The sequence below is a fragment of the Euleptes europaea genome, chromosome 13, assembly GCF_029931775.1.
Source record: "Euleptes europaea isolate rEulEur1 chromosome 13, rEulEur1.hap1, whole genome shotgun sequence".
NCBI classification, from domain to species: Eukaryota; Metazoa; Chordata; class Lepidosauria; order Squamata; family Sphaerodactylidae; genus Euleptes; species Euleptes europaea.
This window is the reverse complement of record NC_079324.1, coordinates 37727103-37744347: the sequence shown is the minus strand read 5'-3', so window position 1 is coordinate 37744347 and position 17245 is coordinate 37727103. Positions and strand designations below refer to the sequence as shown.

Here is a 17245-nt window from a genome sequence, read left to right as displayed (position 1 = left end):
ACTTATGGCAACCCCGTAGAGTTTTCAAGGCAAGAAATGTTCAGAGGTGATTTGCCATTGCCAGGGCTGGCCCTGCTTAGCTTATGAGATCTGACTAGCCTGTGCTATCCAGGTCAGGGCTGGTACCACTAAAGGTAAAGGTAGCCCCCTGTGCAAGCACCAGGTCATTACTGACCCATGGGATGACATCACAGCACAACATTGACTAGGCAGACTTTGTTTACAGGGTGGTTTGCCATTGCCTTACCCAGTCAGTGACACTTTACCACTAGACTCTCCAAAAAGGTGCTCAGGGGCTCAGCAATACTGGGAATCCTGATGGAAGTTATGGGAAAGCACTCCAAGCTAGGGGTGTGTATTCGTCTAAAGCCAAACTGAACCCCCCTCCCGCCCGAAAAGTACCTTCAGAGGGGGCAAGCAGCACAGAACTGAATGCATTTTTCAGATTCCGGTTTAAGATACATGAATTTTTTTAATTTTTGGAAAAGCTGAATCTCATATATTATATATACACACACACACAAATTTAAATTCTGGGTTTATTCAACTTGAACCCAAAAAATACCAGGGAAAAAAGATGCATAACCTTACTCCAAGCCTCATGAACCTATGACTGACACACAAGGCTCTTTTGTGGAAGCGCATATTTAGCTTGGCATAGCACACAGGACCTGGCATTTCTCTAAACAAAAAAGAAATTAAAGTATTGCATCCACAACATACAAACTGCCCAATTTAAAGTACATTTCACCACTTCCTACCAAAATCCCTCTAACCACTGGCAGCTCAAGCCAGAACTTGTTCCCTTATCCTTAACTAGACACTGCCCTTACATTTTAAAACTTCTCTATGCAATTAGGGGTGCTACAACCTTTTTTTAAAAAAGTAATTCTCAGGAAACCACATCCCATTCCTGTGAAGCAAGCAAATGTACAGAATGTGAATTTTCCTGTCTGCATTCCTGTCCACATAATAGGCTTCACTTTACATATTCTGCTGGAGACTAGCTTGAAATGTTATGCTTCTTTTTAAATAACAGCATATTTATGTAGTACGGAATGCCTGGAAGAACCCAGGAGAAATATGCACACTATTTACAGGTCAGGGAAGAATTAAAGAAGTAGCCACATCATGGTGTCCACTGGCTTCCATCCACATGGGTTCCCTTAAAGATTGTTCTCCTGATGTGCAACTATTTGGAGAATACAATGTGGGTGTACTGTATGTATGGAAAGCCCTTCTCCATGTGCATTATGGTCATGATCCAAATCAGACACCACAGAAAGAAGCTAAGGAGGATGTGCAACTCATATCTGACTGGCAAATGTCACAAGCTAGGGCCCCCAGACTCAGCCTGTCTAGTTTATAATGCATGAATCTGCATTCAGTGGTTGAGGGCCTTCACCCTCTCACACACACATTATAGCTCTTAATATAAAAAACCTATGTCACTACAAAGCAAAGTTAAACACCAGCAACTCAAACATTTCAAGTGCTCCTAACTTTAAAAGCCTTTCAAATTCAAAACTAGCATTTCCTTAAAGGCATAGCAATCAATACCAAACCTAGTTTAAAACAAAATGTAAGGCTGCCAAGGTTTTTTCATGTAATTAATTTTTCACAAGAAGGATAAAGGCTTAACACCATTTTATACCATTTTGAGCAGCCCCAATTCTTATTAACCTTCATACATCTCACAAATTTAACAGCTGATGTTACTCCAAGACTGCTGAAGCTCTAAATTAATGCAACCCATGCAAACAGAAAGCATGCCTGCTTATCCATTAGGCCCACAGAACATGAACTGTCAAGTCAAGGTTCGAAAATCATGCTTTCACCTAGCTTCAGATGCACTTGACTGATCTCTACAGGACCATGAACCCAGGCTTACCTTGCTTACCCAAGATGTCTTAAGGTACCATGACCTATACATATTACAGTGGCTGTTACCTTTTAAGTCAACAAACTGCTCCAGGAGTCCCAAGATCACCTATAAGCCAAGTCACTGACTATGCAGTAGCTCCGTCTTCATCTAGACTAATTCAACTAAATCTCATATAGAATGTCTATAGGTTAGAAATCCAGTAATTACTTAATGCTCTGTTGAAGCTGTACCTCATTTCTAAGGCAACTGTACCTTGTTGAAGCCTGAAGTTGCACAAACAAGACCATCAGCAACTATTCCAAAACATTCTCCTTTTCGAACTTTTTTGCTTTAAACACAGAGTACAATATACAGTCCTAAATGCGGTCCAGAACAGAGACTCAGTAGAGAGCAAGGGAGCAAATAATTGTTACAGGCAAGCAAAAACACAGCACTCTGGCATTCAGAGTGTCATTCAGAATGATAAAACAATTATCGAGCATCACATTCTAAGCCACCCCCTCAGCTTCCAAGTTAATGTAACTGACACTTTTGAAAAAGAGAAAACACCAGGCTGGATTTAACATGAGCATCTGAACTCTATTATTGTCTTTTCACACAGTACTTAAAGAAACCCAACCAGAAATAATTGAGGATAACCCTAACAGACATGTATGTGTGCAATAATCTTACTGAAGTTACAGTAAAACAGAAGTTACACATTCCATTAATTTCATATCATCTACATTAAATGCAGTGCTGAAAGACCAATCTGGGTTATTAAATGACAGCAGCTGCATAAAACAGCAAAACACAAACTGTTTGTAGCCACTGAATGTATTTTTTTCATCCTTGTCTTCTCAGTATGCGACACCCTCTCAAAAGCATACTGGGGGGAATTATACCTGGATGGATCTACAGTTACAAACAACAAATCTTCTTCATAATCAAACCAATATTGTATTCTGTATTTGAACCAACTCATGAACAGCAGCTACTCATAATATCAATTTGGTCTCTTCACTGGGCACAATAGAAATCCACCATCATTCTCCTAGAATGAGACCTCCAGTTTCCTTTCCTCTTGCAGTCCCAACCCACTAACCTTTTCCCTATTGTGCTCACTCCAACAAGCTTTCAACTTAGCCTTACCTCCCAAAGCTTTATGCAGCGATCACACAAAATGTCAACTCCACATGCATGCAGTCTCCAGCCCAGAATCTGTCCCCATTTACCTTAGAACATAAGAAAACAAAGCTAGATCAGACCAAGGCCCATCAACTCCAGCAGTCTGTTCACACAGTGCCCAACCAGGTGCCTCTAGGAAGCCCACAAACAAGATGACCGCAGGAGCATTCTGCCTGCGTTCCACAGCACCTAAGATAATAGGCATGCTCCTTAATCCCCACAGCACCTTCCTCCCACCCGCCAGTCCCACCTGCCCTACAACTGGTACCATCTACCACAAAAGAATCTCAACCCATTCCCTCCAGCTTGATAAGTGGGCAATAACCACAATGAAATGTGTGCGTGTGTGTGTGTGTTAAGTGCCGTGAAGTCGCTTCCGACTCATGGTGACCCTATGAATCAATGTCCTCCAAAATGTCCTATCTTTGACAGCCTTGCTCAGATCTTGCAAATTGAGGGCCGTGGCTTCCTTTATTGAGTCAATACATCTCTTATTGGGTCTTCCTCTTTTTCTGCTGCCTTTAACTTTTCCTAGCATGATTGTCTTTTCTAGTGACAATGAAACACCCTCCTGAAATCCTCTGCCACACCGCAATATAACCACTAGCCCACCTGCCCTTCCTTCATCGGGAGCGCCAACTCCCTTTCCCCTCGGTATTCTGGCCTCCCCCCCCAAATAAAACCCCTCCCGGCGGCTCAGCAGTGCAGCCCCTCACCCCCAACAACACCCCTTCTGCGACATCAGGCTCCACAAAGCCCATTCAACACCGCCTCACCCCTTCCTTCGTGCACCCCACAAGTCCACCCCACTGACTGAGATACCAAATAAGACTGAGTGGATAGATAAAATGATGGAACTAGCTGAAATGGCAAAACTTACAGCATTAATACATCAAAAAGAAGATACTGAATTTGTGGCAGAATGGGAGGCATGGGACAAAGTACTGTATGAATAAATTTAACTGTGATATTAAGGGATATGTTTTGATCTAATTCAGATTTGCTGAAATAATTAAGAGAAGATATGAAACAATTATATCTATATGTAAATGATATGGGTGATTTCTTATAAAGAATTAGACAATAATTACAAAGAGAGCAACAATGATACGAAAGAGACAGAGGAGGGGAGAGGGGGAGTCAACGATATATATGTTAGTTATGATAAGAATACGTTTGATATATAATTTGTTAATATTTGTAATTGAATATGAACTAATTTGGAAAAACAAAATAAAAAATCTTTAAAAAAAAAAAAACAAGTTCACCCCACCTCCCGCTTTGCAATGCCGCCGTCTGGGCAGGCATTCTTCTGCCTTCCAGCGCAGCACCGTGCAATAGTGTCGTCAACCGTGCAACAGCAACCACCCTTTCCCCAATGACCCCACACACCCCCTAACAAAATATCTCGAGCGGGGAGGGGGGGCTGCTCGCTAGGGCCGTAAAGGCGCCGAGGGCGCGCTGAGCAGGAGAGGCGGAGCCCCGCCCCCTTGGACGGCCATTCTCTAGGTCCCCCGTGACAGGCAGTCTCCATCACACCCCCTCCCCCGAAGCGCCCAGGTCAAGACCTCCCCCTCCCCTCTCACCGGCTTGCGTGGTGTCGCTGAGGTCGTAACCGCCGTTGGCGGAGCCGTTGGCGGGGAAGTCGCGCAGCTTCCTGCCGCTGAGGCAGAGGATGCCGGAGCAGCTGGCCTCCTCCAGGGCCTTGTCAAGGCTGCGGCCGGTGTGAGGGGACGACGAGGCGGCTCCGCCCGACGCCGCCGCGGAAGAAAGCGGCGGCGAGGCGCCGGCCCCGCAGCCCGAGTACCCGCCTGCCGCGCCCCAGGCCGGGCCCGTGCCGGGGTAAGAGAGCGTCAGGTGAGCCGGCAGGCCCAGGCCGAAGAAGCCCGAGCCGGGCTCCGAGGAGGAGGAGGCGGCGGCGGCGCTGGGGGGGACCGGGCCGGGGACAGGACCCGGAGCCGGCCCGCCGGGACCCTCGCCGCCCCCGCCGGCCGTGGTGCCTCCGCCTTGCCCGGCCGCCATGGACGCCGCCGCAAGAACGCCCCGACTCGCCCGCCACAATAATAATAACAACAGCAGCGGCAGCAGCAGCCACAGGATTGCCCACCGCGCAGGCGCGGAGCAGAGGGCGGGGCGCGACAGGAGAAGAGGGCGTGAGGGGCGGCTCAGCGCGCCTGCGCCGGCGCCGAGAAGGGGGCGGACCCGAAGGCGGGGTTAGAGGTTGCTGCTATTCAGAGCCGACAAAAGGGAAAGCCCAATTTGGAGACCCGAGGGCGGAGCCATAAGGCTATTTTGTGTTTTTTTCTTCTTCTTTATTTTAGGTACAGCGCCTAGCTGATGGACTTGCATTAGTGTCAATGTCGCTACTGTTATTTAAATAAATGCCAGTATGGTTGCTATTGTTTCATTCATTTGTTTAGAACGTTTTAAATAACTCGTATTGCCGTTAGTTGAAAAAGGCAAGAGTCCAGTAGCACCTTAAAGACGAACAAAAATATTTTCCGGCAGAGTATGAGCTTTCGTGAGCCACAGCTCACTTAGTCTTTAAGGTGCTACTGGACTCTTGCTCTTTTCTACTACTGCAGACAGACTAACACGGCGACCCACTGGGAATTAGTATTGCCATTGTTTATTTGGATTATTGCTATTGTTTTGTTTCGCATTTTAAATAATAGTAGCAATGCTGTTACTGTTGATAACCTCTTAGGGTTCTTTAGGCTATTTAACATAGTAATAGTATAGTAGCTAATTATTAGACCAAATTAGACAGAAAACTCCTGCTAACACGTGCATTGCTCCTATATTCATACATCACGGGTTGCTGTTGTTAGTTTCTAGTTTTCTGTGCAAAAGGCGAGAAGGAGTAAGGTGTGTACCTGAGCCCAGCAGCAAGCTGGGGTAACGTTAATCCTGACTTAATGCACTAAAAAGGGGCATATGAATCCAGCCACAGTTTTGCAATATGTATCCAAGGTTCCCACGCAAACACACACCCACCACCTGATATCCATTTTTGCTCACCTCCACCAAACTTAAATGAATGTGGTTATCACTTTGCTGTCTTCCTTATTATGTGTACCATGCAAATAAGATCAAAACCTCAATATTTAAGTGTCACAGTTAGTGGCCTTTGGACCCTACTGTTTTCAACTCTTTTTTCTATATATATCTATAGTTATATATAGATAGGATATATCTATATCTGCCACCTGAGGATATGCTCCATTCATAAGATGAAATGGATTGTAGCCCACAAAAACTTATTCTACAATCAATAAGTCATTAAGGTGTTCCAATATTCTTTGTTATATTTATCTACTTCATGGAGGGAGGGGAGAATTGCCAGAGATATAAAAGATACAATCCAAGAAAAGTGACTTCAACAAACAAAATCAATGGTGTTGAGTCTGTCAATTGATTCACCAGTGGACAGAGGTAATTCAAGCGGTAAAATCTTAGGTTCAGTTGTGTCTGTGTAGCAGACTTCCTAATGTCCTTGCATGGCACAATGGGAAATGCCTTTGAAATGTGAAACGGAGTGAGAAATGACTTGTTTGGAGAACTGCTGCTTTCCCCCACTGCAAGGCTGTTTCTAAATGTGTCAGTCAGCTGTCTGTCCTTCCCCCCCCCCCCCAGGCATATATTTGGGCATTTCTTGGGAAAGATACAATGAACAAGGCCACAAGCCTTGGCCTTGTTTTTAGTGGGATTTAGTAGGGCTAATCCGAAGCACAGGTGCCAATTTGCGCATTTGCAACCTGGACCTGTAAATTAAAAAAAACAAAAACATCTGACCTTTATATTATACATTAGGTAGGTTGATAAATTGCTGCGGGGGGAAGGAACAGTCACAAAGATTAATTTGATTGCTAGTTTCTCAATTGCAGTTCCTCTTGTACTGGGCATCAGCCTAACTTACTCCTCCTCTGTCATCTTATCCTACTAGGGTAAACTGTGATAACAGCACTGAGTGTACAAGAGGTCTCCTTGTGATTTTGGGGGAGGGATCTGGTTTAGGAATAACCACTGTGTTCTTGTGGCTGTCACCCTTTGTTCTATGACTAACTACAGCCAGAGTCACAGAAGTGAAGCAGGTAAGCTACCCTTGATTCTCAGTTGTACATTAACAGAGCAGGACGGGCACCCATGTCTGAGCTGCAGGGCATTTTACGAAGACCCACATGCAGCTTGCAGGATAGAATGTTCATACTGGGACTCCAGATGATGCAACCACAGCAGTTTCCCCATTGGGCAGGGACCAAGCGCTCAAACAGCAGCAAGACCAGCATCATTCCCTTTTAATCATAGCCTTTTCAGAAAGCTATGGGGGGAATTGTTTGGTTATGATCCACTGACCCCGCTACTTTTTCTTCATAGTTCAATAGAAAGATAACAGGAGAAAGATATTACAAAGAAAGGCCTTTCTGTTGTTTTCAGCTTTAAATATATGTGTATCTGACTACAGATGTGTGCTTCATGCATCTGATGAAGTGAGCTTTAAATATATGTATATCTGCCTACAGATGTGTGCTTCATGCATCTGATGACGTAAACACACAAAGTTTATGCTGGAATACACAGATTTTCTCCATTCAGTGCCAGCGACGGGAGGAGGCAAAATTGGCAGATCGAAAAGTTATTAGATACCTGCAACATGAGGGAAAGTTTACCAGCCAGATTTGAGTGGGAGGGAGGGAAGCTGTCCAAACTGAGGAAGCAGATTGACAAGTGGTGTGTTTGTTGTATCTCAGGAAATCTTTGGAAGTGTTTCAGCTTGTAGCTCTCAACATTGTAACTTATTTTTGAATTGACAAATATGTGGATAACAGTATGTGTATGTAGGTTTTTTTTAAAATGAAATGAGGAGAACCAGTCTGGTATAGTGACTAGTGCTGGTCTAAGACTGAAGGGACTCAGCCTACCCCACAGCGATTTTGCAGTGATACAATGGAGGAAGGAAAACATCATGCATGTCAATCTAAGCCCCTTGGAAGAAGGGGTGTGATTTCAGCCGGGACCACTTCTGGCAGCAACTCCCATTTCCCATTCAATTAGAGAGACATTTTCCGGGACTGCATCCTTCACCCATGGAATCTTAAATACCAAATTTCAGAAAGATGGAAGGAAAGCAATTCCGTCGAGCTGTTCTGGAATCCTTTCATCATTCGGAATGGAAAAAAAGATTTGCAAAGGTCCAGGCTACAATTCTATGCGCGCTTTCCTGGAAATGCAAAGACTTACTCCCCAGTACCCATGCCAGGCTCAAGAGGAAAGTTTTTGAAGCAGCAGGCCAGGGAGGAATCCGGGACGGGAGAGGCTCTTGTGCCAGTGCCAGGGGGAGGGGGTGCCGCCGAGACAGCTGTCTGGAGGCAGGCGCTGGTGGGGCGCTCAGCTAGGCGTTCTTCGGTCGCTTCGGTCATGGAGGCGGCGGGCGAAGGGCAAGAGCCATCTGCGGGGCCCGGATCGGGGCCGAGCGGCTCCGAGGAGATCGACCTGTCCTTGGGTAGGCGGGCCGGGGTGGGCGGGCGCGTCCCGCTAGAAGGGGCAGCGAGGGAGGCGGCGGGGGAGGTCTGACCCCCATTGCGCCAGGGGCGGGTAGGGGGGCTGAGCCCCTTCCTGGCGCCTTCCACCAGGCTCGACAGGGGGCGGCACCGTTCGAAGCGTCGCTGCCCAAAGAAGACCCCCCCCCCCAAAAAAAACCTTCAACACTGAAGTCAGCCTCTCGTGGCCTTGGAGAGAACGGGGTTGATTTAAAGAAGGGCCAGGAAAGGCCGTCGAACCGGCCCGGGAGCCTTCTGCAAACTTTGCAATGTTTTTGCTGGAAACCTGGGGGGGGGGGGGGTTGGGAAAGAGAGTGCGAGGCGGGCTGCACCCCCCCATGCACCCCCATGCACCCCCCCATGCACACTCATACCCATGCACACACCCCCAGGCAAGCTCCCAGAATAGAGCTGCCAGTCTCCGGTAGTCACTTGACCCGATGCGGGCTCGGGCTATTTATGGCAGCTGAGCAGGCGGGCGAAGCAGCTCCCCAGCGGGCAGTCGCGGCCCACGCCCGGTGAAGCGGACAGATCCCCGCCTCCTGGAACTGGGCGGGGCTGCTCTGGTGCCCCCCCCCCCCCACCCGCAGATATCTGACCAAGCTTCGACTCGGGAAAGCTGATGCCCAGAAAAATCGTGTTGGGCTATAAGCAGTGGCGGACTGGGTCTAAAAATATTGGTTGCCAGGAGACAGAGGAGCCCACCCACAACTATAAGGCTATATTTTAATTTTTGTAAGAAATAAATAAAATTGTCAAAAAATACATAAGTGGAAAAAAGGTGCAATTAATTTTTTTGCAAAATAAATGTATATTTTAGTAATTACAATGTACACATATTGTACATATTACTGGCAGAATACAGTAGATACTAAATGTAAATACAGATTGTTATAATTGATTTTTAAATTTTAAATAAATCTATTATATTTTCAAGCTACGAAAAGGTCATTAACATTTTAAACATATTGTCTAATGTTTAAGGGGCCCCACTTCATCAGGAGCCCACAGGGCCCACTTACCATTGGGCAAGCTGACACCCTGGCCAGTCCGCCACTGGCTATAAGCTGCTGCAGGCCCTGACCTGGATGGCCCAGGCTAGTGGGCTCTCATCAGATCTCCGAGCTAAGAAGGATCAGCCCTGGTTAATATTTGGATGGGAGACCACGAAGGAATAGCGGGGTTGCTATGCAGAGGAAGGGAATGGCAAACCCATCTCTCACATGAACACATGAAGCTGCCTTATACTGAATCAGACCCTTGGGTCCATCAAAGTCAGTATTGTCTGCTCAGACTGGCAGCGGCCCTCCAGGGTCTCAGGTAGAGGTCTGAGGCTCGGGTACCAGCCTACAATGATCCTCCTTTTCGATCTTCAATCTAGAAGACGACTTTGAAAACAATGTAAAAGATCAACCCCCTTAGTTAAAAGCATGACACCTCAAAGACACTAGGGTAGATGCCAGAGAAGGGGATGGGTCTTCCCCAGGCAAGGTACCCCTCTGTCTCTAGTCACTATCCATGGGTTGTGCAGTACAGCCATTTTGGCTTGTTGTGTTGTTACAGCGGTTAATAAAAGGGGAGGAAAGTGGAAGAAAGGGATGTAGAATTCAGGAAAAGCTCCCAGGAAGTGAGGGCAGCCTTACCTTATCCACCTAACCTCTGTTAGTCTTTTGCCTTGAAAACCTTACAAGGTGTCTATAAGTCAACTGCGACTTGACTGCACTTTGCATAAGATGATGCTGGGCTCAAAGCTAGCCCTTCTACTGCAAACCAACACAGGTACCCTTTGAAACTGTCTGCACAGCCTGCATCTGCTGGTCGCATTGGGGCCGATTCTTATCTGACATTCTTTTAAAGATTGAGTCTCGGGAGCTGTCCATATGTGATGGCAATAAGTAAAAGCTATGTATTTATGGCATTAGTATCCCAACATTCTTCCGCTATGGAATTCAAGGCTGCGTGCGTGGCTGTTCCCAAGTAGTCTTCCACCCAGTCAATGACCAGCCGCAGCTTAAGCAAGGTGGCAGCGTCAGGTGCCATTCCTCGGCTTCTTCCTAAAGGTTTCTTTCTGGAGAGTATTATCCTTTTTGTGGTTGTCTGCATATCTTTTCATTTGTAAATGACCTTCTTGAACACATATGAATTCGCTATTCCAGATTTGGGCTTTTCTGGGTAGAGTAAAGCCACACTTCCTATCTGCTTTGATGGAGCTCTGAATATAATCCTGAAGTTGTCAAGACCCAGATCACGATGTTGACATGCTCAGTTTTGTAGCCTGCCCTCAATCATTCTTGGCAAAGTATATCCCCCCCTACACACACATACTTTGGGACAGCTGGGCAGGGAAATAGTGTAGACATGTTTAAACAAATAAATGGCCTTTTCTTCAGTTATCACTTTACATTTTATTGAAATTATTTGTTGAATTTCATCATTTTGTTAGCGGGTCTCCATTCAATTGGGACCACTGAATTTCTAGCCTAGCCCCTAAAATAGCTGCAGTTCTTTCAAAAAATTTTTTGTCACTCACCCATTTGATCAGTGTATGGTACACTATGTTGCCTGGCACCTGACAATCATGTCACAGGGGGATTGTCAAATGCCAAATACTTTCACCTAGAGGTGAAGGCTGTGGAGTTTCATGCAATGATCAAGCAACACAGCCAGGGTGGTGCTGTGGTTAGTCTTGGGCTCGGATCTGGGAGATCCAGGTTCGAATCCCCACCGCGCCATTGGGCTAGTCATACTCTCTCAGCCTAATGTATTTCACAGTGTGGTTGTTGTGAGGATAAATCAGTGGAGGGGAGAACAATGTTGTAGGCCACTGTGAGTCCCCATTGGGGATAAAAGCTGGATATAAATATCTAGTTAAGCTTGGTCCATGGGGTGTATGGGGTAAGCTCTCCAAGCCACATTTGTCCTTGCTTTCACAAAGTTTAGCTTTTGATCCTTTCCTTATGGGACTGTAAGGAAAGCAGATCAAAGAAGCTTCCTTGATTTGCTTATGGGGGGTGTCTTTCCTAATCTAGATGACATCATAAAGCGTAACAAGAAAGGACAGACCCATATAACGGCAACAGGGAACAGATGGAGGCAGAGGCTCAAGAACAGAAGTGCATCCTATAGCAATGGAAGACCTCCGTTCCGGAGGTGGGTACCACAAAAGATGGAAGGTAAGTACAAAACACAAAAGTGGGAAGAGGAGACTTCAGAGGCGAAGGAAGGCAGCAATCAGTTTTTATGCGCTATCAAGTTTAAGAGGTCGTTTAAAAACGTAAAGGTAGTTCCCTGTGCACCCTGACCTGGATGGCCCAGGCTAGCCTGATCTCGTCAGATCTCAGAAGCTAAGCAGGGTCAGCCCTGGTTAGTATTTGGATGGGAGATCACCAAGGAATACCAGGGTTGCTGTGCAGAGGAAGGCACCTGCAAACCACCTCTGTTAGTCTCTTGCCATGAAAACCCCAAAAGGGGTCGCCATAAGTCGGCTGCGACTTGACGGCAATTTACACACACACAGTTCCCTGTGCAAGCACCGGGTCATTCCTGACCCATGGGGTGATTTCACATCCCGGTGTTTACTAGGCAGACTCTGTTTATGGGGTGATTTGCCATTGCCTTCCCCAGTCATCTACATTTTACCCCCAGCAAGCTGAGTACTCATTTTACCAACCTTGGAAGGATGGAAGGAAACCTTGAGCCAGCTACCTGAAACCAACTTTCATCGGGATTGAACTCAGGTTGTGAGCAGAGCCTGGACTGCAGTACTGCAGCTTACCACAGGTGGTTTGCCAGTGCCTAGCAGATGTTAAATAGAATGCAGGCTCCTTAGCTAAGACAGTTACAGGTGTTTTGCAGGGTTCCCATTACCTTTCCAGCACATGGCAATGGCTGCCTCCTACAGACCTAAGTTAAGAGCTCTGTCTGTCTCGAGGGAATCAGCACCAAAAGAGAGCCTCCTTCTTGCTCCCAGGAGTTTTATCATCTCCCTTTCACCTCCCACTGACCAGGTCAGGCCAGGTCAAAGAAGCTTTTCCTCAAGTTGCCAGGAATTTTCCCCCTCAAGTCTTTCTAGCACTTAACTCCTACAAATTTCTGTTCCCTGCTAGATATCACCCATCTAGCTGGGGTGGGGGAGCACTGGACCATCCCATTGTCTCTAGCTGGACCTATTAGTATTTCTAAAAGGGTGGCTGCGTGGAGGCTGGAAAGCAATTGAATTGACTTCCCCCCTCCTGCCTGTTCTCTTCCCAAGAGAGAAAAGCTTGTTAAAACTCCAGGAGAAGGGTTTTCTCAGTTCAAGCCTCCAAAGAAAAATGCATTTCTCCACATATGCATATATTTATACTCATACACAATCCTCAAGGAAGGAATGAAGTGCTATGTTTTCATACTGTCAAGCTCAAACAGAGTTGGCAATCTCTGTAGGAGCACAAAACAGCCGTGCTTCCCTCCCTTTTCCAAACACCATTCCCAGAAGCAAATGGATTGCATGGGCTACTGGCGACTATCACAGGGGCTCTCTCTCATTCCTGATGGGAGCAAATGGGCCCAGACTCTCTAGCCAAGGATGGGCCTTCTATTGGGCCGCAGGTGTCAGCAGATGTCTAGCCAAGCCATGCCTCGATGATGGCCCTGAAAACTATTCATCCCCAAAGTTCCATGGGTGATCTTGACCTGGGATCGTTCACAGGTTAACCTTCCTCTTAGGGTTCTTGTGAAGATAAAAATGAGGGGAACCCAATGTATAGCTCTCTGGAGGACGTGAGTAAAGACATGAAGAATAAAAAGCAAGCATTTTAAATGCAACAGACCTCCAAGTCTTTGTTTTCAACACAAGAATCCACAATCTCAACCATGTATTTCTTTAGGAACCTACAGGTTTCGAGGAGGGTTTAGAAAACAGCAGTATTACAGAAAACAGTTTTGGAATGGCATGACTGGTCCCAGACAAAGAATGGCCCCCAGGCCAAATGGCACAAGTCCCTTAAATCGGCCAGCATCATCTGAACAGCAGGTAAGGCCAAAGTAATGTCCCTTTTTTCCAAAGAGCTTTTTAGTGAGGAAGTCAAACTCGGAATATTAATGGTGAATGAATGGACAATCTTTGGCTATTTTCTAGGGCAAGCAGGATGAAACCATATCAGAGGGGAACAGTGATGGAGTGGCAGCCAGTCTGCAGCAGGGGCAGCCCACATGGGCCAAGCGGTTCAGACATCCAAATCCTTTCCCACCTGCAAAAAGGTAAAAGCTTGGTGCATTCATCCTCTCTGGATTTCAAATGTTGCTTTGTAAATATATAGTGTCCAGTTTGGGAAGCAAATTTCAGATTGTTGTGGAAGGATATCTAGCCATCAGTTTGCCCGACAAAATTCAGGGCAATGGTTCCAAATCCGGAGTTTCCAATCAGCAGTTTGATTTGGAGGGGGTGAGAGCAGGGAGCAAGACAGATTTTAAATATTTCTAACGTCAACATTTAGTTTCAGGAAATGCATCTAGCAGTGCCATCTGAAGGAGAGTTACACCCTTCTAAGCCCATTGACATCAGACGGGTGTAACTCTGCTTAGGCTGGCATTATAAATGTTTAGTTTGCAAAGAGTGTAGTTGTGTTAATTTTTGATCGTTCCCACTCTCCAATAATAGGCCTTTCCAACTAAATCGAAGACCAGCTTTTATGCAGAGGCAAACCAGGTTCAACTTCAGCAGAAGGGTGAGTTATTTTATGTTGAGGATTTGGTGAAATGCAGAGTTTACTAGTCTCACTCTTTGGTTTCAGCTGCCTCTGAAATCCATTCTTAGACAAGTAGCTGTAAAACTAATAATAGTACTTCTTAGCACTTATATAGCATTTTCAGCTTTCAAGGTCCTTCACATGCCTTGGGTAGGATCTGAACTAAACTGGCAATTTTCACCAATTCCTCCTTCCCATTGCACCCCCACCCCAATTTGAGACAGACTGCCTTTGAACATGACGGTTCTATTAACAGTTAATGTTTTAGTGAGTAATGGGCAGATGTATTGGCCCATGCTATGACACACCAGGTTTTTTGCATCAATTCTGAAAGGCTCAAGTTTCAGCATGAGGTTCACTGACACCACCAAAGAATAGTTCCTGTCAGAATTTATTTTGGGGAGGAGCCAAATGTTATGCTTTTTGTTCCCTTTCCTCTTACAGCAAAAAGAGTCTACAGACAGAAAACAGCCACGGACGAGAAGGTACTCAGGGGAAGAATCCCTCCCCCTTTGTAAAGAAAGTAAATTGGTCAAGAGCAATAATAAAACCAGAACATTTCCCTCTTGTGGCAGGTGGCAGCTTCAACCCAGCTCTGGAGCTGTCCTGACCATCTCTGTGTCTAACTTCCAAGCTGGTCAAATAAAAATGTAAGTGAACGTTCAACTTGGATTCCCTTTGTTCTTCTTTTCTTAGCCTCGTATTTTTGGCTTGTTGTGCCAACCAGCACATGGCCTGTTTTCATGCAATTATTTTGTTGTATAAGAGCAGCCAGAAAGGTGGTTGTATAAAAGGCCTCATGACCAATGCTCAGGCTAGGGCTTTGCAGAGTCTCCTGTTTAAAGTAGGAGAAGAAGGAGAGTTGGTTTTTAAATCCCACTCTACCGTTAAAGAGTCTAAAAGCAGTTTACAATCGCCTTCCCTTCCTCTCACCACAACAGACACCTTTTGAGGTAGGTGGGGCTAAGGGGGTTCAGAGAGAACTGTGACTAGCCCAAGGTCACCCAGCAGGCTTCATGTGGAGGAGCGGTGAAGCAAACCTGGTTCTCAAGATTAGAGTCCTCTGCTCTTAACCACCACACCACACTGCTTAACAGTCTGTTTTTATTATGGCTGTCTGTGCCTGATGGCACTGAACTATAATATTCTGTTACTGGTGAATGGGGAAGGAAGAGAAGACACCCCAAACAGTGGGCTATTCAAGTGGGGTCAGCCCAGTTTTCTAGATCCCTGTTTCTTTAACTCAACATGGATCTGGATAAACGTCCATCTTTCCCAACAGATGGGAACAACTTCCTTTTTTCTGCCATGCTGGAGATTCTATATTTCTAAAATCCTCCCTCATTGTGGACAGTGCAAGAAATTAGTAGGTGATGCTACTAGTCCATCTCATGTGAAGAAAGATCTAGAGGAGTGGCTTACTCTACTTTTCTTTCCTCATTAAGTGAGAAAGACATCTTTTCATTCTGTGTATGTTTGACAGGCCAGGAGCCAAGCGCCCATTCTTGAGAGGGAGAAGCACCTCAACAAAGATGATCCATCCCAAGCCCAAGGGAGTGCCTTTGAGGTTCAACTTCCGTGCCATGGCGAACCAGGTAGAGAGAGTTCCTCAAGGCTGTGCAAAAAGTGCAGCAGTTCACACATTCCACTGCTGCTTATGGAATGATTTGCTTGTGTGCATGAATCAGTTCTGAGGTTTCAGAATAGAGCAGGGGTCTCCAATCTTTTCGAGCCTGCAGGAACATTTGGAATTCTGAAACAGCATGGTGGACACAGCAACAAAATGGCTGCCACAGGAGGCGGAGCCAGCCACAAAATGATAGCTACACCTTAATTTCAGTAACACAATGCAGATCTTTGTGCTGTGGTGGCAGCTGCTGCCAAAGCAACATTAAAAACAAATTTGTACAGCCGATCAAATCTCCAGTAATCAATCAGAAGCCTTGCTGGGCAAAAGCCCTACCTGGCCCCACCCACTTCCTAACAACACTTGATGGGCTCCAGAAAAGGTGTTAGCAGGCACCATGCTGGGGACCCCTGCAATAGAAGATTTGGGCTTCCTTTTCTAAGCTTCAAAATCACTCCTGCCTAGGTTTGCCAACCTCTAGGTAGTAGCAAGAGATCTCCTGCTATTACAACTGATCTCCAGCTGATAGAGTTCAGTTCACCTGGAGAAAATGGCCACTTTGGCAATTGGACTCAATGGCATTGAAGTCCCTCCCCTCCCCAAACTCCACCCTCCTCAGGCTCCGCCCCAAAAACCTCCTGCCGGTGGTGGAGAGGGACCTGACAACCCTACTCCTGCTCCAGGAGCTACACCCCTGTAGTGTCCAGAATGATTTTGCAATTTTCTCTTTCCAAAGCTGTGTGTGTTTAAGTGGGGGGGGGGCTGAAAGTGAACGCAGGTTAACACTTTTCCCTCTCTCCTTAGACAAGCTTGACATTGAATGAAAGGTTCTCTGGCCTGTGGCACAAGCGTCACTTTACAGCACTAACAAACACAAGCCGTATGGTCACTCTGCCGTAACTTTGCCCGCTTGGTGGATCCAGACCAGCTCTGGAAAAGGAGTCGGTCACTGAACCCTACTGATTTTCTGCCACTTCCTTAACAATGGTTTGGGATCACCTCGACACAGTTATGGACTCATCTAACCTAACACCAATGAGAGTTCTGCACAACTGCGGTCCACAGACCAGAGTCAGATTCTTCTTCCAAGCCTCCACTACAGACTCCCAGGTCATGATGTCACCCTTGGGGCAAATGGAGTTTGGTTTGAGGCCGATGGGGCAGCCATTGTCATGCCAGTTCCTGTCACTGCTATTTTGAGAGAGTCTCATGGGAAGGAAGAGGCCCTCAGCTTTGTCCTCAGGCACACTTAGAGGCATGAGTGAACCTCATCATGGTACCTTTGCAGCTCCAAACC

The 17245-nt window shown here is 46.3% G+C and overlaps 2 protein-coding genes across 2 annotated transcripts in view; one reads left to right on the top strand and one right to left on the bottom strand.

Annotated features, from left to right (window-relative positions):
* The window catches only part of LRCH2 (leucine rich repeats and calponin homology domain containing 2), a 47612-nt gene extending 42481 nt beyond the window's left edge, over positions 1-5131 (bottom strand). The window contains exon 1 of the mRNA XM_056859012.1: positions 4639-5131. Coding sequence (XP_056714990.1) covers positions 4639-5074 — 436 coding nt within the window. The 5' untranslated portion in view covers positions 5075-5131. The remainder of the gene's footprint in view (positions 1-4638) is intronic.
* Positions 5132-8305: 3174 nt separating this feature from the next.
* Positions 8306-17021, top strand: LOC130485864 (UAP56-interacting factor-like). Its single transcript, XM_056859010.1, has 9 exons — positions 8306-8555; positions 11622-11765; positions 13461-13606; positions 13712-13833; positions 14234-14300; positions 14766-14806; positions 14897-14971; positions 15805-15916; positions 16753-17021. Exons 1-9 carry the CDS (start codon positions 8306-8308, stop codon positions 16846-16848), a joined length of 1053 nt encoding a protein of 350 aa, XP_056714988.1. The 3' UTR covers positions 16849-17021.
* The last annotated feature ends 224 nt before the right edge of the window (positions 17022-17245 follow it).

Bases quoted from the DNA above. Each gene is read 5' to 3' on its own strand.
- LOC130485864 (XM_056859010.1), top strand. From the start codon at position 8,306: ATGCCAGGCTCAAGAGGAAAGTTTTTGAAGCAGCAGGCCAGGGAGGAA. The intron at 8,556-11,621 runs GTAGGCGGGCCG...TTCCTAATCTAG, and splicing joins GGAGATCGACCTGTCCTTGG to ATGACATCATAAAGCGTAAC. The intron at 14,301-14,765 runs GTGAGTTATTTT...TTCCTCTTACAG, and splicing joins GGTTCAACTTCAGCAGAAGG to CAAAAAGAGTCTACAGACAG.